This window comes from Paralichthys olivaceus, chromosome 6, assembly GCF_024713975.1.
Source record: "Paralichthys olivaceus isolate ysfri-2021 chromosome 6, ASM2471397v2, whole genome shotgun sequence".
Lineage (NCBI taxonomy): Eukaryota > Metazoa > Chordata > Actinopteri > Pleuronectiformes > Paralichthyidae > Paralichthys > Paralichthys olivaceus.
Window position 1 is genome coordinate 4,420,845 of NC_091098.1, and position 27,100 is coordinate 4,447,944.

At 43.3% G+C, this 27,100-nt stretch overlaps 2 protein-coding genes across 8 annotated transcripts; both read right to left on the minus strand.

Annotated features, from left to right (window-relative positions):
* Positions 1 to 12: 12 nt before the first annotated feature.
* On the minus strand, positions 13 to 19,758 carry kif3b (kinesin family member 3B). Of its 7 annotated transcripts, none has more exons than XM_069526579.1 (9): positions 19,530 to 19,758; positions 17,592 to 19,078; positions 17,276 to 17,377; positions 16,021 to 16,143; positions 15,523 to 15,641; positions 15,083 to 15,199; positions 2,165 to 2,270; positions 1,406 to 1,617; positions 13 to 1,141 (listed from the first exon to the last, which is right to left on the minus strand). In XM_069526579.1, exons 2-9 carry the CDS (start codon positions 18,990 to 18,992, stop codon positions 1,036 to 1,038), a joined length of 2,286 nt encoding a protein of 761 aa, XP_069382680.1. In that variant the 5' UTR covers positions 18,993 to 19,078; positions 19,530 to 19,758; the 3' UTR covers positions 13 to 1,035. The 7 variants fall into 7 exon arrangements, with proteins under 7 accessions (XP_069382680.1, XP_069382678.1, XP_069382675.1 ...); XM_069526577.1 differs by having other exon boundaries at positions 17,592 to 19,075; positions 19,530 to 19,757; XM_069526574.1 differs by lacking the exons at positions 15,083 to 15,199; positions 15,523 to 15,641; positions 16,021 to 16,143; ... (1 more) ...; positions 17,592 to 19,078; positions 19,530 to 19,758 and adding exons at positions 2,456 to 2,572; positions 3,616 to 3,734; positions 4,484 to 4,606; ... (1 more) ...; positions 5,719 to 7,202; positions 7,807 to 8,024.
* Positions 19,759 to 20,045: 287 nt separating this feature from the next.
* On the minus strand, positions 20,046 to 25,344 carry pofut1 (protein O-fucosyltransferase 1). Its single transcript, XM_020108380.2, has 7 exons — positions 25,159 to 25,344; positions 24,694 to 24,815; positions 23,484 to 23,666; positions 23,091 to 23,203; positions 22,750 to 22,942; positions 21,448 to 21,690; positions 20,046 to 21,157 (listed from the first exon to the last, which is right to left on the minus strand). Exons 1-7 carry the CDS (start codon positions 25,295 to 25,297, stop codon positions 20,963 to 20,965), a joined length of 1,188 nt encoding a protein of 395 aa, XP_019963939.1. The 5' UTR covers positions 25,298 to 25,344; the 3' UTR covers positions 20,046 to 20,962.
* Between the last annotated feature and the right edge of the window lie 1,756 nt (positions 25,345 to 27,100).

Below are 27,100 nucleotides of genomic sequence, written 5' to 3' on the forward strand. Positions count from 1 at the left end.
GGGAGACTGTAATACAATTAAAAGCTCAAGAAAAGTCAAGAAGCTGCAATTTAATATTGTTTTCCTTACAAAGGACATGAGGGCCACAGTTTGACCTCATTATTTTCTTGCAGAAAGTCATCATCTAAGAAACATTGACAAGCACTCCTGTGTACCTTGGATGGTTTTCTGGACCTAACAAGCTGAGGGGTTTGTGTTAAATGTGAACACATGTCCCTCTTTTAAATATCCCATAGAGCCATCTTGTCATTGTCTTTAAAAATCTAAAGAAACTAAACATGTAAAAGACTTTAACACAGACAGACAAGTGCACCAGCAACCGTTATTTGGCTACAAAAGCATCATCAGCATGAGAGTTGGTCACTTAAATCTTAATATTAAATTACAAAGCTAAAAAAATAAAACTATCTTTTTTAGAGAACTAACAGGATAAAAATACAAATATATATATCTACATCTCTATATATAAAATAAAGTATTACAATCACTAATACACACACACACACACACAGACACACAGTGACAAGTGCAGCACAGCTGTCTTGTCCATGTGTCAAACCTTGAGAGAGGACATCAAAAGCCAAACCACACATTTGGCAAGATATGAAGAAGAACTGCACAGTCTATCAAGATTGGGCTTCTAGCAGCGCTTCATTTTTTTCCGCATACATTAAGAACACTGTGTAAGTGAGTGTGAAATGTAAGACATTCATAGCAGCTAATAGCAGTGTGGAGTGATGTGAGGCTTCAGGCGTGGCTGCTGCCCTGGTGTTGTATTGGCTCACACTCAGGATGAGTGGGTTTCAAATCTCCAAAGGAAGAAGCTCATGACAACAGTTAATAGTGGTGTGGCTACAGTTAAAACCTATAAAGCAGCATTAGTATGAAAGTTTTCTTGAATGTTTACAGAATCCCAGATTCTGTAGTCCAGACAACAAAAACAACTAGAACCAAACCCATTCTCTCAAAGTTGAGTCCCAAAGTGGAAAGGTGCACGAGGGAGGTCAGTGGTAGAGATAGTGGTGGCAGAAGCTGTCACTTGGGCACCAGGCCGCGGCATTGTGGGTAAAGAGGAGATCCTGGACTGGAAGGGCTGAAAGGAGACGTCGGGGTGCTCGACTTCTTGCCGGTTCTGGGTCGACTGAGTGACAGAGAGCAAAACCAGAGAGTTGAACAGAATTTGGGGAATGACTGCAAAGGTCATGAATCTAAACATTTGAACTTGTTATTAACAAGTTCTATGATTTTTGTTTCCAGACGAAAAACAAATATTTCAAGATCCAGTCAAACTGCAGGACAGTACAGAAAGCTCTTTCATGAAATTGAACTGAATTAAAAACTATTAAATAGGACAACATGTGGCATTGACAGCTGAAGGAGTGCTTACTGGTGACAGTGAACTTACCCAGACTTTGGTTTCTTGAGGCTGGAGACAGTGCTGGCTGGTGGGGTTGGTCCTAAACTGCTGTAAAAGCCTAAGGCATCTACCTGGATCTCATCCTCATCCCTGAGAGCGTCCCTCAGAGCTGCTGCCACCGTCGGGGCGATTGCCGGCTCCTGATAGTCTATAGTCGTCCGTGTTGGAAGGTCCATGTCCAGGATCTGGATGTTTACAGCCTGGGGGCAGAGAAGCACAAAATATACATACATTTTTATGTTTGGGATGAACATTTTAAATAACAAGGATTCATTTGTACATGTGCAAACAGCAGCATTAAAGAGTAGAACATGAGGATTCACATCATCACTAACCTGCAGCTGCTGTGAACAGCAGCAACAGGTCCACACAACATTTCTCGTTACTTAGACACTCACATGTCCCTGCTTGTTTTTTATATCAACATGAAAGATCTTTAACTTAATATCCTGGGATGTTGCTTCATAGTAGAGCTGTGCTGCGCTCTGTGCCTCTGATTAGAAACGAATCACTTCCACTAAATTACGTCTAACTATGCTGTTAAAGCTGCCTTGCAGTGGGAGGTTTTGTATTGATTGTCTGAACATTTAATTTCAGCCCTGTCCCTTGTGGTGTAACCTGTGAAACATGAGAAGAGGATGACGAATGCAAAGTCACTGTGAATGTGGTTTTTATGTGGAGAGACGCTCTCGGAGTGAGCTTGAAAATGTTCATCAGTGAAACAGGTAAAGAGAAAGTGCAGCTTACTTTGTATCTCGTGTCAGGCTTCATCATCATGGCCATGCGAGCGTGGTGACAGAGGGGCCTCCTGTAGCCGACTGCAGACAGAGGCTTGTTCATCATCCGATGTTCACTGAAGAAGACACAAGCAGTTAATGAAGCATCATGGGAATGCTTGGCATTTGACATTAAGGCTGTGCAATATGATATAATGAAATGATTGAAAAACAGATCATTTCATATTGCGCTCTGTTCTTTATTTCACTCTGCCACAAATCACTTTACATAAAAACATGCTCAGAATATTGTGTAACTTACTCCTCTACACGTGTGATGGGTTTCATCTTCCAGTGCTCATCCTCTTCATCAATGTAAGCTCTGCTGACTATTTTGTTCTTCTCCTCCAGGGGAATGAAGTTCTCAATGATCAGATGTCTGAAAGACAAACAGACAAGTTATTAGCCAGAGGTAGTAAGAGGCTGACAAGAGGCAAGCAGAGAATGACAGCAAGACACTCAGATGTGACTGAATAATTATAAATAAGTCTTGTGACTCTCACCCTGCTGTGTTTTTTTATTTATGAAACCAGGAGCTCTGCCTTTTTGAGGATATGGACTAGAAATTTTAAGGTGTGCATCTTTACTAGCCTCACGATCCAATAACTTTGTGCCTCTGCTGTTTTCTAATCATCACACTTAGAACTGATCTTTATAAAAACCTGCTGGATTCATATTTATGTTCCTGGATAAACAGGATGTTGTTTCTTCTGCAACAATGAAGTAAAAACATGCGCTGTCTTAATCTGCAGGAGTGTGTGTGTGTGTGTCTACACAAACTGATAATCACATGTATTTAGATATTAATCAGTGATATCGGATCATGACTCTGGATCGTTCCAGTCGCTTTAACACTGATGTCCTGACTGCGTGCGTCACTTTACGTCTCGTGTTGTGTGTAGCAGGGGAATGTGTGCACACGGTAAACATCAGGACTGTACATGTCCTAATACCTTGTGATCAGTGATGGTGTTTATTGTTAAAGTGCAAAGTGAGCACAGGTCAGAGGGGGAGTGAGGAGGAAGCAATCTCTGACAGAGACTCTGACACAGGACGACCAGACCTTTAATGAGCATCTGTGCTGATCCTGAAGCAGTTGTAATTATAATTATTCAGCAGCGGGACATCGCTAAAACAATGAACGTAGCAGAAAACATGAATCAGTTATGTTCTGTCTCTGCATCGATGCAGAGTCGTCCACGTCTCCATTGCGATGCATCCAAGAATCTAGAAATTAAACCTCATACTCATTAATAATGACAGTGACATATTTTAAAGGGAAATCTGGTTGAACAGAACTAGTTGCTAAGTTTGCAACCACATAACTTTGTAGCCATGTGTGTTCTCTCCTGGAGCCGGACAGATTGTGTTCATCATAGATATACTACTGATGGCCAACAGTATGATTTGCAAGCTCCTTACTTGAGTTTGAGGTCCCTGGTGAGCTCATTCTGGGTCTGTTCCAGGTCCTGGCGCTCTCTGATGTGTGCCTCCTGGATGTCTTGGATTTCGGCCTTCACTGCCTGCAGCTTGGCAAACAGCTGAAGCACAGAGGAGGAATGAAACCAGGGTTTGCATGATGAGACGTATATTCAGTCTTAGAGTTTGGTTTAAACGCTGACTGTCATGAAGAGTAATGGAATATCTGATTTCACCAACAAAGGCAGTCATGTATATTTTTACTCACTTTAAAATGGTACCTGACATACTTACCTGCAAGGCTTTTTATTACCAGACACATCAATCCTCTGAGGTAGAGCACATCAGATTTGCAAAATTAAACAGTAATGCTGACTAGGGCTGCACGATATGTCCAAAATTTAATCAACATGCACGACACAAGTATTGCAAAAGACTACTTGAACTGTGATAAATGATGTCAATGTGCCATGTATTCACCCTCGGAATGTCAATATATTTGGCCAATCAGATGGATTCCTACTGCTCTAGTTAATAAATTAAAGGTATTAAGATCATTGATGGGTTTTTCCTACAATGATTCATTGTTGGAACAAGACAATAGAAAGAGAATGGAGAAGTGCAAGGTACTCCATCAGATCTCGCTCCGCCTCCTCCACACTAAATTCTACTGTGGAGATTTCTAGTGATCGCATTTGTCCCAGATCAACGTCCTCACTTTGAGCGGTTGACTATATAAAGTAATTGCCTAGCTTCTTTATATAGTTTCAGAACCTGAGGGAAAAGTAGCGCACACACACTGACACTGCTTTTCGCTCTCTCTCTCTCTCACACTCACTCTCTCTCACATACACTAGGTTGGAGCTGATACCTTTTTCAGCTTCTTGGTTTTGATGTCGACCTCCTGCTGTAAGGAAGTATAGGTCTCCTTCAGTCCCAGAGTCTCCTCGTCCCGACTCTCCATCTGTTGCTGCATCTCTCGCTCTCTGTGTTTCTGCAAACACACATTTTAAACTTTAGACCACAGTTCTGTGTGTGAGATCAGGCTACACAGAAGTCTCTGACTGAAAGGGAGCTTGTTATGTTGAGAGATTCTAGTGTGAAGAAATTTGACTTGGCGACACTTCTGAAATAAAGAGAACTGATCATAATGGTCTTTTAAGTGCACGTTTCTTTTTTGGCAAAGATCAGGTCAAACAGATCTGACAGCATGCAGACATGTAAAGATGGGTCAGACCAAGAAACATTCTCGGGCGTGCTCTTTTATGCAGCTTTAGTAAAGAGGTGATGCGTGTGTGTAAGGAGCAGATATGTGTGTGTGTGTGTGTGTGTGTGTGTGAGAATGGAGTATAAAGTAAACCCCAAGGAGATAAGGCACTAAGTCACAGACACAGGCCAAGGGCCTCTTCAAGGTCTCTGTGGAGGAGATGAGCACAGTGATTCCCAGTGGCTAGATAAAGGTTCATGATAAATCTGCCATGAGGCAGGTCACCAACGGTCATCTTGTCGGGTCACACATGATACAGTCATCTTAGCTTCATTAATGAGGCTTCATTAAGCTATTGTTGCAATGCAATTAACCCATCTATTCCATTGAAAAATCAACATTATCGTCACCACCTCCACAGGCTGCTCATCACAACACAGTCCAGTGTTGCACTATTGTTTTACTGTAGAGCCATATCCCTAAATTCTGTGTGGGTGTGAATGTGAGCGTGTGGTTGTTTGTGTCTTTCCAGGGTGTACTCCCCCTCTCGGCCAATGCACCACTTTTCAGTTGTTTGATTTACCTGTTCAGCGATTTCATGCCTCCTCTGCTGCAGCATTTTCTGTTGCTCGTTGGTGTGATCCACTATGTTCTTCCCCCCAACCAGAAGCTTACTCTCCATTGCCTGAATGAAGAAAAATACATGATGAAAACACAGGATATAAAGGCAAGTCCCTCTCACTAGCAGAACAACAAACAGATCCACTGGCCTGTGTGTACATTTTAGACAATTCAATTGTTGCTTCAATTGCATGTAATGAAAATCAAATGTGTTGTGTTAAGGCGACAGTAACATTGTAGCTGTTCAGAAACACACCTCTCTAGAAAAGTCTGCCTACCTTAACTTTAGCTGCAAGCATCTCTCCAGCCTCCCTCTCTCTCCTCAAGTCTTCCATTTTCTTCTCCTTCTTGTTGAGCAGCCGAACTTTCTCCTCAGCCACCAGACTGTGATCCTCCATGATGGCATTCCTCTCTCTCTCCAGCTTCTCCTGCTGCTCCCGCCAGTAATCTCCTTTGTCTTCTCCATCTTCATCATCATCCTCTGTCTCTCCTTCCAGATCCTCACCATCGCTCCCTTCCCCAGTTCTCCTCCTCTGCTTCCTTTTCTTTTTTCCCCCAGAGCGCTTTTGCAGCTGCACCTTCAGCTTGGCGATCTCCTCCTGAAACTCCCTCAGTAGGGCATCCTTGGGGTCCTCATTGATGCGTGGTTTATTCTTGATATTCTTTGCCCTGTTGGAGTAGCGCAGTGTTGTCAAGGTCTCCTCCATGTTGTAGGATGCCGGCCCAATGTTGGCAACCATGACGGTGCAGGCGTTGCCCCCCAGGGAGTCCTGCAGCAGACGGGTGAGTTTTGAATCTCGGTAGGGGATGTGGCTGCTCCTGCCATCCACCAGAGCTGATATGACGTTCCCCAGAGCAGAAAGCGACAGGTTGATCTTTGTGGCTTCTTTAAGCCTCTCCCCCTGGGCACCAGTCTTGGTCTGCCTTTCACTGCCGGCTAAATCTACCAGGTTCAGTTTGCCAACTCTGATATGGTTCTCCCCGTCTACACCCAACTCACTGCACTCAACGGTGATGACAAAAATGGCGTGAGATCGGGAGCTGTGTTCGTTCATGTTCGTAGCACCCACAGAACGATTCTGGTTGCCCACGTTCATGACATGCTCGATCTCTCGCACACTCTTGGTGACAAAGGACGACAGGTCTTTGACATAAACGCCCGTGTCAGGCCTCTCTCTCAGCTCAAGACGATGGGATTGGTTCTTGGAAAGCAAGTCTTTGATCTCCTCTTGGTAAATTTCAAGATATGACGCTCTCACCAGGTACTGCTGATTCTGGGATCGTGAGATGTGTGTGAAGATGTGCTCAAAGGAGTTAGGGATCACCCCTCTCCTCTCTGGATCATGTCTCACCCCCTCCATTGTGTATGTCTTCCCTGTACCCGTCTGCCCATAGGCAAAGATGGTCCCATTGAAGCCAAGAAGAACTGAGTCCACCAGTGGCCTGAAGGTTTCATCGTACAGATCTATTTGTTTAGAGTTCCAGTCGTACACTGAATCAAAAGTGAAGACTTTGGGAGCTTCGCTGGCTGAAGCTTCTCTGGGGTTCCTGACAACAATTTGTCCCAGTTTCACATCCACAGAGACCACCCTTTCAAATTTGCTAGCCTGTTCTTTTTCATTCATTGGACGACAACGGACCACCACCTTCACTGACTCCGAACTCTTGCTCTTGGACATGGTGACGATCTGCAGCCAAGCTCACACGTCTTCCAGGTGCAGTGTCAGGAACAGTTGGCCTGTAGAGATGCCCTCATCAGAGTCTGCTGGAGAAGACACATGCAATGATTAGAACACACCTTCCATGATAACCTTGATAAAACACACTCTTACACACAACCTGAAAACCCTGCTTAAACTCAGCAACACTGAACTATGAATAGACTTTAGCCTTGACGTCTCTCCTGATGCTAACACCTGTGTTGCAGGTGGTTTCAAACTGTTCTCCAGAAACACACCTCAATAATACTGAGCAAAGCATTGAACTGATATTGATCTTCGTCATTAAACATGAATTATGTTCATGACAGTGGAGAACAGCAGCATTAGCACACTGCTCTGACGATGGAATGCCTCTCCCCTAGTTTAGCTCAAGTTAGCCGGTGAACCTGCAGCTACGAGCTGCCATGTCAACGAGTCAACGCTGGAAGCTCAGGTTGTCAAGTGACAGCCTTTATGGAGACTTCACCACCGGAACATGTCGAGAACACACGCGTTTTACAGAACCTGTCCAGCTGATGCTAGCACAGCAGCGGGTCAGCTAACCGACGTGAGCTAATGCCGACGACAACCCACAACGAGACCACAAGACCGGCCTAGCAACGGCAAACACAGCGGTAACCTCCGCTGCTAGCCTGCTAGCATTACCTGGCTAACGCTGGTGGCGAGGACTAACATGGGTTCAACACATCGCCGGACAAAAATGAAAAACTGCTTCGACTCGTGAGAGCAAAGCGACACAAACACAACTTGACACCACAGACACACAAAGGTCGTGTAGCGCTGAGAGGAGCAGAACGTGAGCTGATCCACAACTCCCAGTCACCGCTGCTCATCACTGTGCTGGGCTGGGGCGGGCTGCCAGGTCCGCACACCGCATCCCCCGACAGAGATGCGTGTGAAAAACATCAAACCAAGTAAATATTAGTATCCAGACATGACATGTTCATTTCGATGAAGTGCATTGTAACATTAAATTGTTTATGATGTTTATACACGCATCAACATATACATACAAGCTCACACGCATGCATTCTTAAGTATACAAATTCCACGTATTCGGACATATCTGGCAACCGAGCGTCTCTACGCTTGTCCCTATATATTTAAGGAGATTTGAAGAAATCATCAGATGAGTCTGGATTATGATCAATTCATCAAAGTTAATGAGAACCTCCACCATCTGACGTCTCCACTTCCTGCGCAGAGTGAGGACAGCCAACACCAGCCATTATGAAAACACACTAGAGACACACTGCATCTCTGTCTGGTATGGAAACTGTGAAGTTGCAGGCCAGAGTCTGCAGAGGGAAGTGAGAACGCAGGAAACATCGTGGGTGTCTCTCCCTCTCTACAACAGCAGATATAAACCAAGTCAGGTGTGTCAGAGAGGCCCACAACATAATGTCTCCTCTTTGCACCTGTGCCATCTGTGAGGAGGCTGCAAAGTCTGCAGCCCCCCGGGGACCTTCAAATGTACAAGGAATATTCACCATCGTGTCCTATGTTATAAAATCATATCTCTTTATTGGTGAAAAACATTTTAGAAAAAGTTCTGCAGTGATGTTAGAATATTTTGTGTTCAGCCTACCTGGTTTATCTGCAATAGAGATTTTATAGTCAATGTTTTACATAAAATGAAACTGAATTTGCTTTATTATTGTTCACTTGTGCGGCTTTTATAAGTTTGAATCATTTATTTAACTAACGGAGGTTAGTTAAAGAGGTCTGCTAAGCAAATTACAATGTTCAGACTCAAGTTCACATCTTTTAAAAATTAAAGCTCCATAATTCAGAGTACAGAGTATCCAAGGACACTGAAGACATGTTTAACCCAGTCCATAGACTGTTGACATGTCCAAATCACCCCAAACTCGACACTGCACTTCTCTGGAGCATTGATACAGTAAGTATTAAAACAAACAATTCAAGTGCAAAGCTGATTAGATGAATGGTTTGTGAGATATGTGTTCCACAGACAGACAGTGACACAGACTTTTGTTCAAAAGGTAGATGCATTACTGTTTTCCTTACATAGGACATGAGGCTGGAGGTTTATGTTAAATGTGATCACGTGTGCCTCTTTTAAATATTCCAGAGACGGGACATACTGCCATCTTATTATTGAATTGTCTTTAATAATTAAAAGAAACTAAACATGTAAAAGACTTCAACACACAGTCAGAAGTGCACCAGCAACCGTCATTTGGCTACAAAAGCATCATCAGCATCAAAGTTGGTCACTTAAATCTCAGATATGCAGTTTGATCAGGTGATGTGGCTTCAGGATACACACACAAAGGTTTTCAGTTAAATTAAGATATTCACATTCCGATAATCAGATTCCTATGAGTGATGAATACACAACCATATGTATTTCTTAAGCGTGCTTGAATCATGCGCAAGGTACATAACAGTGCAGTGGTGGTTACAATAATCAGGCCTTATTTTAAAAATTATATTTGTGTTTATGAAGATAGATGTATAGTCAATGTGTAAATACTCAGCTGTGACATGAATCTACATGCGACTCACGCTTTTATCTGTGGCAGACTCATCAACCAACACAATTAAACATGTACACACAAGCACACAACCAAAAAGCCTGCACCTTACTGTATACAAAAGAGGAAATAATACATGTATCACGCAAAAAAAGAAATGAAATTGTAAAGCTCAAAAAATAAAACAATTTATTTTCAAGAAAAAGAATAAAAAATGATATCTACATCTGCATATAAAAATGAGAAATTATAAGTTAGACTACATTTTTTTTTACAGCTGCAAAAATGTCTGAGGATGCCTCTGAACCAGTCTGTATTCACTGTTACATATCTAACTACACAACATATTTCTGTATGTAGGCATGGGCCAAACAGCTGATGGACCATCCCATCATCCATTGACAATGGCTGACAGCCATGATGCCCCCCCGTTGAACACTGACAGAGGGGTGCAGCCTGCCATGCAATTACCATAATTTCAGCGTCTACTATAACGTAGAAAAATACTAATTCCTAAACAAATGCTGTTAAAATAATTTGTTTATAGTGATCAGGTAGTCTGCTTACAGTGTCCATTTCATCTTTCATACATGTTTGGACTGTAAAAAAAATGAGCTTTTACAGTTTTTACCAGCTGTCAGTATTTTACTGCTCCTCTCTGTCTCTAACATTCACGCTGCCAAAACAATGAAGTTTACACAAGCACACCCCACCATTTCCTTCTGGTTTCCATATATTGTCTAAATTTACAAATTCTGCCTGTCAGAGCGAGCGAGGAAGAGAGTGAGCAGAGTCGTGACGGGCTGAATTACTAAATGATTGCGAGCAGCTACGAAGACAGATTGAACTCATTTAAGAAAAGGATCGATCATTATGTGGTGATCAGTGTTGGTATTGTGGTGTCATTTCAAACAAATCAACATTTACACTGTAGTGGGTCAGAGATGAGATGACCTCCGCCAATGTCATTGTCCATCACAATGTTTCATTGCATACATTGTCATATGCCAATTAAGTTGACGTTGCCCAACCCTTCAGTGAAGAGTATGCGTGACAAAGAGCAGCAGAGAGGCAGACTGAACAGTGGAGGTCAAAACTGCATATTGTTCACCTGCAGGCAAATGGAATGGTTCATGTTGAGATCAGAGACTGTTTATAATGATGGTCAACATGACAAAGGTGAAGCCAAAACATCTTGATCGCCCCCTGGTGGCTGGCTGCAGTATGGATCATAAACCCCACCTCTTCCATGTTTGCTGAGGAGGCGGAGACCTGTCAACCATCTTTATATTCAGTCACTGTTTCAGATCCATTTAAGTACATAGTGTTTTGACTGAGTTTTGAGGCACCACCACAATACTGTGAAGATCAACACTCAGGGTTTTGAGTGTTCCGTTAGACCAGTTTTTCTCACTAACAGAAGTAGATGACATGAACATGACATCCCTCTTCTGCACAGTTGATTGCTGTGCCCACATGCTCTGCCTCTCCATTTCTTTCATTCTGACTGGAATGTCAGGACTGTGCTGTAAATAATTCCTTGATGTCAAAATGAATGAGCAGACAAAATAACACTGACATAGAAGAGCGTGTTTGAATGTGTGAGCAGTCCTAAAATGAAGGAGCAGAGCTGAAGGGCACAGTTTAAGGCACCGTGGAACCCTGATGAACCTGAGCAACAGCATCAGTGGAAAAGTAAGTGTTCCGTGACTCAGGGTGTGATTAGCATTCATCTCCTGCTGGGATGTCCGGTGGCCTACTGCAGTGTCACTAAGCCCAGAATGTTTATGTAAATGTGAGCAGCTCTCTCCCACCGCTCCTGCCTCCATCTGATGTGCCCCAGGAAGAACAGCATTTTCTCTTTACAGCAACCGGTGACAGGTGACTTTCTGACTATACAATCAAACACAGCTCAAGGAACAGTCCAATGTTTTAGGAAATACCCTCACTTGTTACTCTAATGTCTGTACTGAGTATGAAGCCACAGCCAGTAGGTGATTAGCTTAGCTTAGCATTAAGACTTCCTGGAGCCTCCTTGTCACCATGAGGTTGCCAGGCAACCAGTGAAGCCAGCCAAGACAAGCTGATTACTTCAGGCTTCAATAGACATGAGATTGGTGATGGTCATCTCATCTGGCAAGAAAGTATACTTACTAAAATGTGGAACTATTCCTTTAAAGACACAAAACACCTGCACCTTAAAATCATCAGAATAAGACAGCACAGCTTAACGGACAACAAGACACACACACATACAAATGTTCAGCACACACAAACACACCCCTTCATTTTTTTCGCATACATTAAGAACACTGTGTAAGTGAGTGTGAAATGTAAGACATTCATAGCAGCTAATAGCAGTGTGGAGTGATGTGAGGCTTCAGGCGTGGCTGCTGCCCTGGTGTTGTATTGGCTCACACTCAGGATGAGTGGGTTTCAAATCTCCAAAGGAAAAAGCTCATGACAACAGTTAATAGTGGTGTGGCTACAGTTAAAACCTATAAAGCAGCATTAGTACGAAAGTTTTCTTGAATGTTTACAGAATCCCAGATTCTGTAGTCCAGACAACAAAAACAACTAGAACCAAACCCATTCTCTCAAAGTTGAGTCCCAAAGTGGAAAGGTGCACGAGAGAGGTCAGTGGTAGAGATAGTGGTGGCAGAAGCTGTCACTTGGGCACCAGGCCGCGGCATTGTGGGTAAAGAGGAGATCCTGGACTGGAGGGGCTGAAAGGAGACGTCGGGGTGCTTGACTTCTTGCCGGTTCTGGGTCGACTGAGTGACAGAGAGCAAAACCAGAGAGTTGAACAGAATTTGGGGAATGACTGCAAAGGTCATGAATCTAAACATTTGAACTTGTTATTAACAAGTTCTATGATTTTTGTTTCCAGACGAAAAACAAATATTTCAAGATCCAGTCAAACTGCAGGACAGTACAGAAAGCTCTTTCATGAAATTGAACTGAATTAAAAACTATTAAATAGTACAACATGTGGCATTGACAGCTAAAGGAGTGCTTACTGGTGACAGTGAACTTACCCAGACTTTGGTTTCTTGAGGCTGGAGACAGCGCTGGCTGGTGGGGTTGGTCCTAAACTGCTGTAAAAGCCTAAGGCATCTACCTGGATCTCATCCTCATCCCTGAGAGCGTCCCTCAGAGCTGCTGCCACTGTCGGGGCGATTGCCGGCTCCTGATAGTCTATAGTCGTCCGTGTTGGAAGGTCCATGTCCAGGATCTGGATGTTAACAGCCTGGGGGCAAAGCACAAAATATACATACATTTTTATGTTTGGGATGAACATTTTAAATAACAAGGATTCATTTGTACATGTGCAAACAGCAGCATTAAAGAGTAGAACATGAGGATTCACATCATCACTCACCTGCAGCTGCTGTGAACAGCAGCAACAGGTCCACACAACATTTCTCGTTACCTAGACACTCACATGTCCCTGCTTGTTTTTTATATCAACATGAAAGATCTTTAACCTAATATCCTGGGATGTTGCTTCATAGTAGAGCTGTGCTGCGCTCTGTGCCTCTGATTAGAAACAAATCACTTCCACTAAATTACGTCTTACTATGCTGTTAAAGCTGCCTTGCAGTGGGAGGTTTTGTATTGATTGTCTGCACATTTAATTTCAGCCCTGTCCCTTGTGGTGTAACCTGTGAAACATGAGATGAGGATGACGAATGCAAAGTCACAGTGAATGTGGTTTTTATGTGGAGAGATGCTCTTGGAGTGAGCTTGAAAATGTTCATCAGTGAAACAGGTGAAGAGAAAGTGCAGCTTACTTTGTATCTTGTGTCAGGCTTCATCATCATGGCCATGCGAGCGTGGTGACAGAGGGGCCTCCTGTAGCCGACTGCAGACAGAGGCTTGTTCATCATCTGATGTTCACTGAAGCAGCAAGTGAAGCATCATGGGAAAAATTGGTATTTGACATTAAATTAATTATGACTGTGCAGGATAATGATACATAAATTAATGATTTAATTCACTGTTTTTAAAAGCAGCATTGACATAAATACCACCTGACACCATAGAAATGCTTTGGGGGGGAAGTTGTATATTCCCACTTAACATCCACAGGTAAAATAAACTTCAGTGATGCTTTACAACAAGCAGAAAATGTAAGAGCTACTTTATATGTGATGTTGCAAGTCTCTCCTCTTGATGGGGACAGGATGCGTTTATGTTGTTGGGAAATGTTCTGCAGGTCTGTCCATTTGACAATTTCTCTGCCAGATGAAAGACATTGTTGTGCCTCCATCTGTCCCGACCGACTCAAAATGCTTCAGGAAAGCAGGTAAGGATGTGATGCAAGGTACAGATGGTTGCTCTGTACATCTTCAGGTTGTTAGGGGTTGGCGAGATGTGATCATACGATTGAGAGTGTTGTTATTACTGATGTTTGCTCAAGAAATCCACAGTACCCTGGGGCTTGTTGGCAAAGATAAGATTGCAATGATGAACCAGAATATTTTCCCTTCAACATCTAGCAGGAAGATCTCTTGAATTAGTCTTGATCCGTTATTTAGGAGCGAAACAACCCTCAGTCAGTGTTTAGAGACGAGGCTCCTGCTTCTTCTTCCAGTGTGGCCGTAAAGGTTTGATAGCCTCTTTAATGGCTGTAGACAGTTTTTGTAGATCTTATAAGTGGTGCCCGATGTTCCTGGAGTAAACCCTGCATGGGTTTTTTTTTTTTTTTTACTGCTGCCCTTACTTCCTAAGGCTTGCATGCTTATAATTGGAAAGGACAGTCTCCAAGTGGAATATCTCTGATGGGATTGCCATGTGCTTTTGCCACACAATCCTACACCTCATTCTTCGCAGAAACCAGCCTTCCTCTTTCTTAGGAAATCAGCTGTGAATTGGAATGGGCTAATAAAAGGCTTTCATCTGTTGATGCTTCTCCCTCTGCTTTTTCCAAATCGACCCTGAGTTTAGTTGGTGTAGGGCTGCCTTTTCCTTGTCACGTGCCTTATTCCACCTTTTCTTGAGCATCCGTAACTATTTCTGCAAATCTATTATCGCTCTTCTACTGTGGTCTGCTGATGCCCAGAGCACTGCAGGTTTTCCTCTTGGTCCTGGTCCTCCACCAACTGACAAGCAGTACTAATAAACTCGAAAATAGCTCTCTGGCTGATACTTGACGCTTTGCCTTGCTGTTATTGCTCTTAGAACTGGCCTCAGCAACTTTTCACACCACATTCGTTCTTGAATACATCTTCACAGTTGTTGCATTTTGTTTTGGATTCAATGTCTTATCTTGCCACATTCAATCTGTAGTCCTTACACCGTTGTCTGGGTCTTTGGCTGTCTGATCTGTCCCCAGTGGTATAATTACACACCTAAAGCACTTCTTATCTAGATGAAGAATTTACAGAAAAACATGCTCAGAATATTGTGTAACTTACTCCTCTACACGTGTGATGGGCTTCATCTTCCAGTACTCATCCTCTTCATCAATGTAAGCTCTGCTGACTATTTTGTTCTTCTCTTCCAGGGGAATGAAGTTCTCAATGATCAGATGTCTGAAAGACAAATAGACAAGACTATTAGCCAGAGGTAGTAAGAGGCTGACAAGAGGCAAGTAGAGAATGGCAGCAAGACATGAACACTCAGGAGCTCTGCTTATTTTAGGATGCTGTTAAGTAATTATACACAGAATTTAACCTCATATTCATTAATAATGACAGTGACATATTTAAAGGGAAATCTGGTTGAACAGAACTAGTTGCTAAGTTTGCAACCACATAACTTTGTAGCCATGTGTGTTCTCTCCTGGAGCCGGACAGATTGTGTTCATCATAGATATACTACTGATGGCCAACAGTATGATTTGCAAGCTCCTTACTTGAGTTTGAGGTCCCTGGTGAGCTCATTCTGGGTCTGTTCCAGGTCCTGGCGCTCTCTGATGTGTGCCTCCTGGATGTCTTGGATTTCGGCCTTCACTGCCTGCAGCTTGGCAAACAGCTGAAGCACAGAGGAGGAATGAAACCAGGGTTTGCATGATGAGACGTATATTCAGTCTTAGAGTTTGGTTTAAACACTGACTGTCGTGATTTCACTGATTTCAACAAAGGCAGTCATGTATATTTTTACTCACTTTAAAATGGTACCTGACATACTTACCTGCAAGGCTTTTTATTACCAGACACATCAATCCTCTGAGGTAGAGCACATCAGATTTGCAAAATTAAACAGTAATGCTGACCTCAGCTTTTACAAATAATTAATATTTATTCTATCAGTGAATTTGTATGTACTCAGAATAAATTACAGTGGCCAGGACAGGAGATGTATCCTGAAAACAAGTGAGTGAAGAGGAAGGACAGTAGGTTGGAGCTGATACCTTTTTCAGCTTCTTGGTTTTGATGTCGACCTCCTGCTGTAAGGAAGTATAGGTCTCCTTCAGTTCCAGAGTCTCCTCGTCACGACTCTCCATCTGTTGCTGCATCTCTCGCTCTCTGCGTTTCTGCAAACACACATTTTAAACTTTAGACCACAGAGCCATATCCCTGAATAGCCTATAGATGTGAATGTGAGCGTGAATGGTTGTTTGCGTCCGTCAGCCCAGTGATGGACTGTTGATCTGTCCATAGTGTACCCCGTCTCTAGCCCAATGTCAGCTGGGATTGACAGGCCTACAACTATTCAGTAAAGCCAAGTTCTGATGACATGATATTCGGAGTCGTCGGCTCGCTGTACAGTTCACACTACACGACTGATTTATCTGGTTAAAATATCACACACAAGAAGAATTAGAGTGAATGTTGCCCCAGTTCTTTTCTGCAGCAGGGGCTCACAGAATGACACATTAAGCTGGAGGAAGTGACAGTTCATTGAACATCACATTAGTAGAGAGAGAGTAGTGCGGTTGTTTTTTCTTATCTGTTCTTGTTTGTTCAGGGAGTAGATCTGCAATGTTTTCTAATCTTAAAGATACAACGTCAGTCTAATACACATGGCTATTAGAGTGCATCTTCACTAGCCTCACGATTCGATTGCGATTCAGCAGTCAACAATTTGAATGCACAATGATGCATCGATACATTTCAATGCATCACATCCACAATTTTCTATATTACTTACACATGGCTGCTTTTTCATCAGTTGATAAAATCAGTCAGATAAATATGAACTCTCTTTATTTAGAAAGTGCTTTAAAAAGTATAATATACTGTTACTGCTATTACAAGTATGCTGTAATTTACATTATAAGGTTTTCAATTAAAAATCAGACTACAACAGTAAGTCTATGTCAGTGATTAGAGCTCTTCACACTGATTTCACATTCATTCAGTTTAGACTTGTGTGCTGCACCTAAGGCTTAAAAGCACAAACTCTGATTAAAGCCTTTACTGTATCAAGGTGGACCCACATGTCCAGGAGGAGGTCGGTCTAATTGATATATGGAGAGACCTCTTTCCTAACATTTGAAAAGGATACAGACAAAAGAAATACCTGTGGATTGGGACCATCGATTTTAGTGACCACGCACCTATATGTTGATAGACTGGAGATGAGTCTAGATTTCCGACATGCTAGAAATCTACAGTCTACAGTAATTCTTATAGAGGGCTCCACTTTTCAGTTGTTTGATTTACCTGTTCAGCGATTTCATGCCTCCTCTGCTGCAGCATTTTCTGTTGCTCGTTGGTGTGATCCACTATGTTCTTCCCCCCAACCAGAAGCTTACTCTCCATTGCCTGAATGAAGAAAAATACATGATGAAAACACAGGATATAAAGGCAATTCCCTCTCACTAGCAGAACAACAAACAGATCCACTGGCCTGTGTGTACATTTTAGACAATTCAATTGTTGCTTCAATTGCATGTAATGAAAATCAAATGTGTTGTGTTAAGGCGACAGTAACATTGTAGCTGTTCAGAAACACACCTCTCTAGAAAAGTCTGCCTACCTTAACTTTAGCTGCAAGCATCTCTCCAGCCTCCCTCTCTCTCCTCAAGTCTTCCATTTTCTTCTCCTTCTTGTTGAGCAGCCGAACTTTCTCCTCAGCCACCAGACTGTGATCCTCCATGATGGCCTTCCTCTCTCTCTCCAGCTTCTCCTGCTGCTCCCGCCAGTAATCTCCTTTGTCTTCTCCATCTTCATCATCATCCTCTGTCTCTCCTTCCAGATCCTCACCATCGCTCCCTTCCCCAGTTCTCCTCCTCTGCTTCCTTTTCTTTTTTTCCCCAGAGCGCTTCTGCAGCTGCTCCTTCAGCCTGGCGATCTCCTCCTGAAACTCCCTCAGTAGGGCATCCTTGGGGTCCTCATTGATGCGTGGTTTATTCTTGATATTCTTTGCCCTGTTGGAGTAGCGCAGTGTTGTCAAGGTCTCCTCCATGTTGTAGGATGCCGGCCCAATGTTGGCAACCATGACGGTGCAGGCGTTGCCCCCCAGGGAGTCCTGCAGCAGACGGGTGAGTTTTGAATCTCGGTAGGGGATGTGGCTGCTCCTGCCATCCACCAGAGCTGATATGACATTCCCCAGAGCAGAAAGCGACAGGTTGATCTTTGTGGCTTCTTTAAGCCTCTCCCCCTGGGCACCAGTCTTGGTCTGCCTTTCACTGCCGGCTAAATCTACCAGGTTCAGTTTGCCAACTCTGATATGGTTCTCCCCGTCTACACCCAACTCACTGCACTCAACGGTGATGACAAAAATGGCGTGAGATCGGGAGCTGTGTTCGTTCATGTTCGTAGCACCCACAGAACGATTCTGGTTGCCCACGTTCATGACATGCTCGATCTCTCGCACACTCTTGGTGACAAAGGACGACAGGTCTTTGACATAAACGCCCGTGTCAGGCCTCTCTCTCAGCTCAAGACGATGGGATTGGTTCTTGGAAAGCAAGTCTTTGATCTCCTCTTGGTAAATTTCAAGATATGACGCTCTCACCAGGTACTGCTGATTCTGGGATCGTGAGATGTGTGTGAAGATGTGCTCAAAGGAGTTAGGGATCACCCCTCTCCTCTCTGGATCATGTCTCACCCCCTCCATTGTGTATGTCTTCCCTGTACCCGTCTGCCCATAGGCAAAGATGGTCCCATTGAAGCCAAGAAGAACTGAGTCCACCAGTGGCCTGAAGGTTTCATCGTACAGATCTATTTGTTTAGAGTTCCAGTCGTACACTGAATCAAAAGTGAAGACTTTGGGAGCTTCGCTGGCTGAAGCTTCTCTGGGGTTCCTGACAATAATTTGTCCCAGTTTCACATCCACAGAGACCACCCTTTCAAATTTGCTAGCCTGTTCTTTTTCATTCATTGGGCGACAACGGACCACCACCTTCACTGACTCCGAACTCTTGCTCTTGGACATGGTGACGATCTGCAGCCAAGCTCACACGTCTTCCAGGTGCAGTGTCAGGAACAGTTGGCCTGTAGAGATGCCCTCATCAGAGTCTGCTGGAGAAGACACATGCAGTGATTAGAACCCACCTTCCATGATAACCTTGATAAAACACACAACCTGAAAAACCTGCTTAAACTCAGCAACACTGAACTATGAATAGACTTTAGCCTTGACATCTCTCCTGATGCACACTGCTCTGACGATGGAATCCTCTCCCCTAGTTTAGCTCAAGTTAGCCGGGGAACCTTCAGCTACGAGCTGCCATGTCAACGACTCAACGCTGGAAGCTCGGGTTGTCAAGTGACAGCCTTTATGGAGACTTCACCACCGGAACATGTCGAGAACACACGCGTTTTACAGAACCTGTCCAGCTGATGCTAGCACAGCAGCGGGTCAGCTAACCGACGTGAGCTAATGCCGACGACAACCCACAACGAGACCACAAGACCGGCCTAGCAACGGCAAACACAGCGGTAACCTCCGCTGCTAGTCTGCTAGCATTACCTGGCTAACGCTGGTGGCGAGGACTAACATGGGTTCAACACATCGCCGGACAAAAATGAAAAACTGCTTCGACTCGTGAGAGCAATGCGACACAAACACAACTTGACACCACAGACACACAAAGGTCGTGTAGCGCTGAGAGGAGCAGAACGTGAGCTGATCCACAACTCCCAGTCACCGCTGCTCATCACTGTGCTGGGCTGGGGCGGGGAGCCAGGTCCGCACACCACATCCCCCGACAGAGATGCGTGTGAAAAACATCAAACCAAGTAAATATTAGTATCCAGACACGACATGTTCATTACAATGAAGCGCATTAAACTTCTTGTTATATTTACACATGCTTATAAGCTCACATATATGCATTATGAATACAAATTCCAAGTATTCAGACTTATCTGGCAACCAAGCCTCACCAAGCTTGTCCCCATGAGTGTATCAGCTGATTCAACTATTCCCAGCAACTGTGCAACACTTCCTGTGAGAGAAATAGGCCAAGACTGCTGCTGCTCAACATTAGTGTTCATTTCTTTATTGGTGAAAAACATAATAGAAAAAAAACTTCATCATTGAATTCACTGCTTTCACATTGAGGAAGACAGACCGCAACACATTCATATTTACATTTAAATCAATTCATCCAGTGCAAATAAACTCCTTTGTCCTTCTAAAACGTTTATTCCACATGCACCGAATAACATTCACACACCTCATCAGTTTTTGGTCCTGGTAAATTTAGATGTGGAAAGACTGTGTCCTTTCCCCTGCCCATAATTGTATGAACAGGAGGATCAGTTACTGTTCTCTCCTTGGAAAGGAGGAAAGAGGGAAGGAAAAGAGCAAGCTGCAAAGAGATGGAGGGACGAAAAAGTAGTGGGGGGGGGGGGGAGAGGAAGAAGGCAAAAGACAGAGCAGTAGAACATGATCGCTGACACAGCAACCAGTCTTTTCCAGTACACTGAGGTCATCGGAGGTCCTGCTCACGTCTGTACTGTAGAACATGTTTGCAGCAGCAGCAGCAGCAGCAGAATGCAGTTGTACTAAAGGAAATGTAAAGGAAACGGTGTGTTTCCCCGATGGGAAGGAAAACTGACTGAAGTGAACAAAAGTAAGGTAGGAGCCAAAACTTTAGAGGGAACATTCAGATACTCGATTTTCAAGCAGAGAACAGACAAAAAGTTGCATTGTGAAATTTTTGGCAGCAGCAGCAACATTTTATTAAGACTACCCACCTGCGACACCCTAGCCCTTCTTCCATTCCCAGAGATTAAAACCCATCCTAAAATGGAACCTATCCATGACTTAGTCTCTCATCTTTCTTCACCCATTAAGAACTGTCACATAATCATAAATTCTCTCTGCTTCTCACATGCCGTCCCGCCTCCTCGTGACAGTCATCCATCACCACCGCCCAAAGGGCAACCGTGTAACACTCATAGCTCTTCTTTGTTATTTGGTTTCCCAGGCTTGTCCATGCCAAAAAAGGAGGACGGGAGGCCATGCACGTCCCTCTCCCTCTTCACAAATGCAGAGAAGGAAGAGACGCAGTTGCCGATGAAGTGGTCAGCTCGGCCTAAGATGTATAGATCCAACTGGGCTGAGTCTGGTTGTAGAGTCACCACTTTAACCTGTGGTAGCCACAATGAAACAAAGGCATCAACAGCCAGTAAGGAAATACAATATTGTAGCAGTGACTGAGCGATAGATTATTTGTTTGAGTATTTTTCGGTTCTCAACAATGTTATGATATTTTGCCAAAATGTAACAAAACCGGTTTTACTGACAAGACAATCAAAAAGATTTGTCAGTTGAACTTTCATTTAAGGTTTCACATGCCAGAAACAGAGTTCTAGAGCAATTCAAAGCTGGACATCCTTCGACATACTTGTGAGTGCATGACAGAGGCTTTAACACCCACCTTGCCCTTGAAGATCTTTTCAATTTCTTGACTGTGGGATTCTGAGTCGGTGGCAATGTAGACAGAGCTGGCAGAGGTCTTCTTCACCCACAGCTTCACAGCCCTGCGAATCTCCGCCAGGTCAGGCAGGCACATGGGCATGGTGAGAGGCAACGCAGTCTGGCGGTTGTAGCCGACACACTGAGGAGAGGCCATGAAGTGAGGCCCTGCATCTCCACTCTTCAGCATTTTGCATGCGTTTTGCTGTAACAGTGGATGAGAGGGAAATATTTAGATCTAACTACTCGCTGATGAATTGGGTGAGAACCAACGTAGAAATGCACTGCACATTCCCGCAGACTTTCTTTGGTTTTGAATTGTGACTGTGATGTTATTTGTCGCGCAGTGATAGTTGTAAACCTACTTGTTTGGAATAGGCTGTTCTCTTCAGTCGTGTTAATGCTCCAGAGCAACTTATTGTTCCTTGTCATTAGAAAGTTCTACAACATACTGTCCCCTTTTATTTGTTGTGTGCTGAGCTTTTTATAAACAGTCTAGGTTGCACCTCGGAGAGGGAAATGATCTAGCAGTGATTTTGACCCGTGGTTTGACCTCTGCTGTAGTTTATCCAAGGATATAAATGAAGATATATTTAACTCAGTACTCGGACTGAAAGGACACTGCCCCACCCCCACTGACTGCTACAGAGCTCAGCTCACATGTTTATTAAATTTGTATTAAAACTGAACGTATCATGTATCCATAAGATAAACAGTTAGCAAAAAAATCGGTTCAACAGACAGACAAACATTTGAAGAATTATTAGGTACAGAGGGAATTGTTAGGTAAGTACCTGGTAGAAAGTAAACTGTCAACACATGCCTTGTAAGTACTTTAAATAACAAATGTGTACAACTAACAAGTATTTTGTACATGTATCCAAAGGCAATATAGTTTATTCATTTGTGCCACTGACTTCATTTCCACAAACTATTAAAATCACAGTGTCACAGTGTTGCACTAACACTCAAATACTCACTAGAACACCAAATGTGATTGCCCCGCAGCTGAAAATATGAATACTACAGTGACCAGCTGTTTTAGAAAATGAATCTTTGATAAAAATGAAACAATACATTTGTGAGGAGTTTTGAAAGATCACAAAAACCACAAGTGTTGTTGGTTTTGATTTTGTCATAAAGATAAGAAGACTATCACTAGCCATATACTTTTAAAGATCTACTTCAGCTCAGTACTGAATAGTTTAATACCAAACACCTCCAAACAAATTACATTTTCATCACACCATATGGATCATCTCACCCAGTCGATGCCAATCCTCAGGTGAATGCCAACGTATGGCCTGGTCAGCGAGGTGGCGATGTGCTCTTCTCCCTCCTTCACCATCTTGTCCGACCACATTACATACCGCTGAAGGGCCACGTGCTCCTCTATCACCGGGAACTGGGCAGGAGCCCCGGGCAGCGCCAGGACAGGGTGTTCAGAGGGAGGGAACCTGTTCCAGCAGGATAAGCATGAAGACAGGACACAGAAAACCAATGGAAACCTCAGAAGTCCCAACAGTCATTAAATAGAAAGAGGGCGTCCTATTTATTTTTATGTTTCATCTACAGTCCAGTGGGGCTGCTCAAACATGTACTCACTTTTTCATCCACTGAGGTTGATGGTAGGCACTAAAAGAAATACCCCCAAACAAGACAGACTTGTCAAAGTCCACACCAACGTAGTCCCAGAATGGACCAAACGGGTTCCCGTCCTGTAAATGAAGCAGACCCATCTGTCCAGTTCAGAGCAGTGACACAGCGACACATGCTTCATATTCATGTTTGTCATACATTTAATTTGATTAAAACAAAAGCCTTCTGGCCACCAGGAGGCAGCATTTCACCCTCAGCCTTTCACTTGCAATCATGCATCTTTACTTTCACCTTTATTCACTATTTCAAATGTTTCAGGGGAGAGAAATGGTACACTGTCATCAAGTAATAGCAAGTCAACATTCATGAATCAAATAATCTGTCCTGTGTGACTCTCACCTTCATAGGGCAGGATTTCTTGTCTACGCTCCGCTGCGCAGCAGTCTCAAAGCAGTAGGCATTCCTCTGTCCTGAGGGCCAGTATTTGGGGGCCAGCTTCTCCATGAAGTCCTCCAAACTGAGCACACGATGGTAGGCATACAAGGCCTCTAACTGGAAAAACTCACTGTAGGGAACATGGACCTGAATAGAAAAGAATTGGATGAATCAGTGCTATCCACAGCTGGTGATATCATATTTTAACTGTCAATACATCTGATGAAAAGAATAAACCAACGATGTGTTAGTCTCTATCTTAATTTATTGCAACCTGAGGCCCCCGCCTCATTTCTTCCTTCTGAAAATGTAAATCATTAATAATGGGCTGCAAATATGTTTTCAACATTAGATCCACCAGCACATTACCAAAGGCTGAATTCAGATTAGGTTTACTAGTTCTCAGGCCTTGTTACATCAGCACGCTGACATGACAACTGTGCTTTTCCTGTTATGACAGGTCAAAAATGTCTTCTGAAGACACTGATAACTTAAATGATCTGAGGATAAGAACAAGTTATTACATGCAACAGGAAGTTACTCCAGGCAGCTGCCATCGCTTCTCCTCCGTCCCGAATTAAACATCTTTACTAATTACATTAATTCATGATATCTGTTGTATGACCATCTTTTCCAATATTCTTTATTTTGCATTTCTGAGACCCAAACATTAAAATGTAAGTATGTAAAGACAGAGTAACTTGTTCATTCTGCAAACAGACTGTATGTTTGATGTAATGTTGATTCTGTTTAATGTCAGAACAGCATTTCACAACATCTACCTGAAATGCACTTATGTCTTTTCATTTCTTAGTTACTATATTTTAGTTTTACTTAATAATGATGTTGTTTGCACAAAATATTTTTATAATCAAACGCGTCTATTGACTTCAGATGCACACAGCTGACGGAGAGAAGTTTTATTTTCAACTTGGAAAGTCAAGCAATGACATTCTTGCTGCTCTTACATGGACACACTATCAGCGAGAGTTCTTTGCTGCACATTAACTCATTCATGGTTATTACAAGGACTTTAGGGGCTCTGCGGCATTGTCATATTTGAGTTTATGTATTTCTTACCTGCCCTAATTTTCTGTGCTTTCTGTATCTTGTTCACGGTTTCATGCAAACTCATCTCTCAGCCTTCAGTCCTCACTTGTGTGACTGCACTTACGTTGGTGTAAGGGGGCGTGTGGTGGCGGTACACTATCCAGGGAGGGACCGCCAGGGTTCGGTTCAACATCTTTGCAAAGGCCAGAGTTCCCAGGAAGTGGTCCACCTGGTTCCCGAAGCGACCTGAACGACAGCAGAGGTCACTTCACCAGACTCACGGACAACTGTCAACACAAACACTCCTCGAGCCCCCCTCGCCCCCATTTGACGTGTCGTAACGTGGTTCTAAAACTAGACCGACCAGTTAGCTGCTAGCTAGCCACCGCTGCGTGTCTACTTCACGGTGCCGTCAGCGTGTCATTGCCGAGCTAATCTCTTTATTGAGCCGAGGGCTGGCTGCAGCGGAGGTCCCCGCCGGTGTGTGCGCATGTGTAGGCCACGTACAACCCCCCCCCACACTGAACTTTCACACTCGCTAGCTTTCTGCGGAACAAACGTAGAGTGAGCTCTCCGCTGAATGAGTTACCCATGCACGGGCAGTACAGCACGTAGCCGTTCACATCCCACTGCAGTTCCTCGGCTGCAGTCCGACAAGTGTGGAGCAGAAGGGACGAGACCAAACATGAGAGAGTGAGGGCACGGGACACTTGTTGTTTAACCGCCATTGTGCTTCATGTCACCTTCCCAGCATGCACTGGCTCCGGTCGCCTCCTTCTTCTTCTGGTGTTTATTAGAGGTTGGGAAACCAGCTATTACCGCCACCCTCTGGACCGGAGTGTGGAAGAGCAGATGAGCAGCAAACAAAATGAAAGTAATGATGAGTTTTTCTTATTCCTGTTTAGCTTAATTAGTTAATTAGAAGATGACGTATATTCCTTGATGTCTTTAATTCCAAATTTACATCATTATGTGATATTTTGCTTTTCGTCTTTTAATTCTGATTTAATTCCCTTCTTCGCTCATTGTATTTGTTACAATCTGTCAATACATGAGTGACAGTGTCCAGTGTTCGCAGGGTCCAGTTGGGTTTTTTATTTTAAGAAGTCTATCATTATATTCTGTATGACCAGTTCTCACACGGGTAATGATTCTCTGCTCCTCTCACCAGCGCCTACATGTTTTGGAGTTTTGTACAAATGCCTTCTTGTGTCATTTAAATCCCAATATTCCTGCCATGTGTGGTGACTGAATGAGTTGATGACAGATTTCTGCTTTGCTTAACGCTGCCCTCCAGCCCCACGTGAGCAGGGACCCATAGGAAGGGCATACTCAACCCTCTCTGATCTGAGGTCACCTGAAACATTTCATGGACAATATCTTGTCTGCATGAGGATTTGACTTTATACTGGCATTTGCTGACATGCTGTCGTGACAATCTCATTGGTCTGGCCACTTTCCCCCGCCCACTGCAACGCAAACAGAATGCTCCTGCCTCCTCCTCCTCCTCCTCCTCCTCCTCCTCCTCCTCCTCCTCCTCATCCTCTTCTTCAGCTTCATAAAAGAATGCAGATGAGAGTCAGAGCTGCCTTTACTGCCTCCTACTGTACCGGAGGGGTCATGTGCTCTCTCTCTCTCTTTCTCTCTCTCTCTATCTCTTACTCTCTCTATCTCTCAGCAACGGCTTTTTGAAAGGTATATAATAAATTATTATTAATAATAACTTATTACAAATACAAAATTAGTTATTATTATTCAGGTGTGAAAATGTCTGTAAACCTTTAAAAAGCGTATTCCTCTCAAGTATTGAAATGTGTGTGTAAATTTAAATGTACAATTTAAGTATTATTTATGATGAGATTTAACAGTTCGAAATTCAGCTAATCTGCTGGTGAGTAGTCATTTTATTAGCTCAGCCTGAAATGTTATTTATGATGACTTCTTGAGTTAAGGGCATTTAGTTCGTTTCGTCCCAACCACCCAGTAATCCAGTAATTAAAGACATATTGTTTTTTCACATTGACAACATAAATATAGTTTAATTGTTGATTAAATAGCCGTTTCTGTAAGTCGACATGCAACACTTTGCACAGCTGTGTCTCATTCAAGCCTGTTGCCATTTTTCATGGATGCAGCCTGGTTTCTTACTGTAGCTGTTGATTCTTCGGTCAAAAGTTTTTCTCATGGAGAAAACAGGTTTTATTTGATACAACACCAGACCAGTTGGAATCACTGGGTAAATCTGAGAAGTTGGCGACTTGAACTAAACTCACTTAAAGGTTATATATACAAGATTTTAATCAATAATGTATTTACTGACAATAATTTATTTACATACATTAAGTGACCAAAGGGTCTCACACGAAGGCTCAGACCCTGACAGGAGCACTTACCTGTGGATGATGAGTGACAGATCCATTTGATCCATTTTTTTGTCTGTTCAGACAAGGGACGGAGGTGTTACCACAGAGGGGAGGCCGAGATGCTGGTGTGACATCTCTCTCTCTCTATATATATATATAAACTCTCTA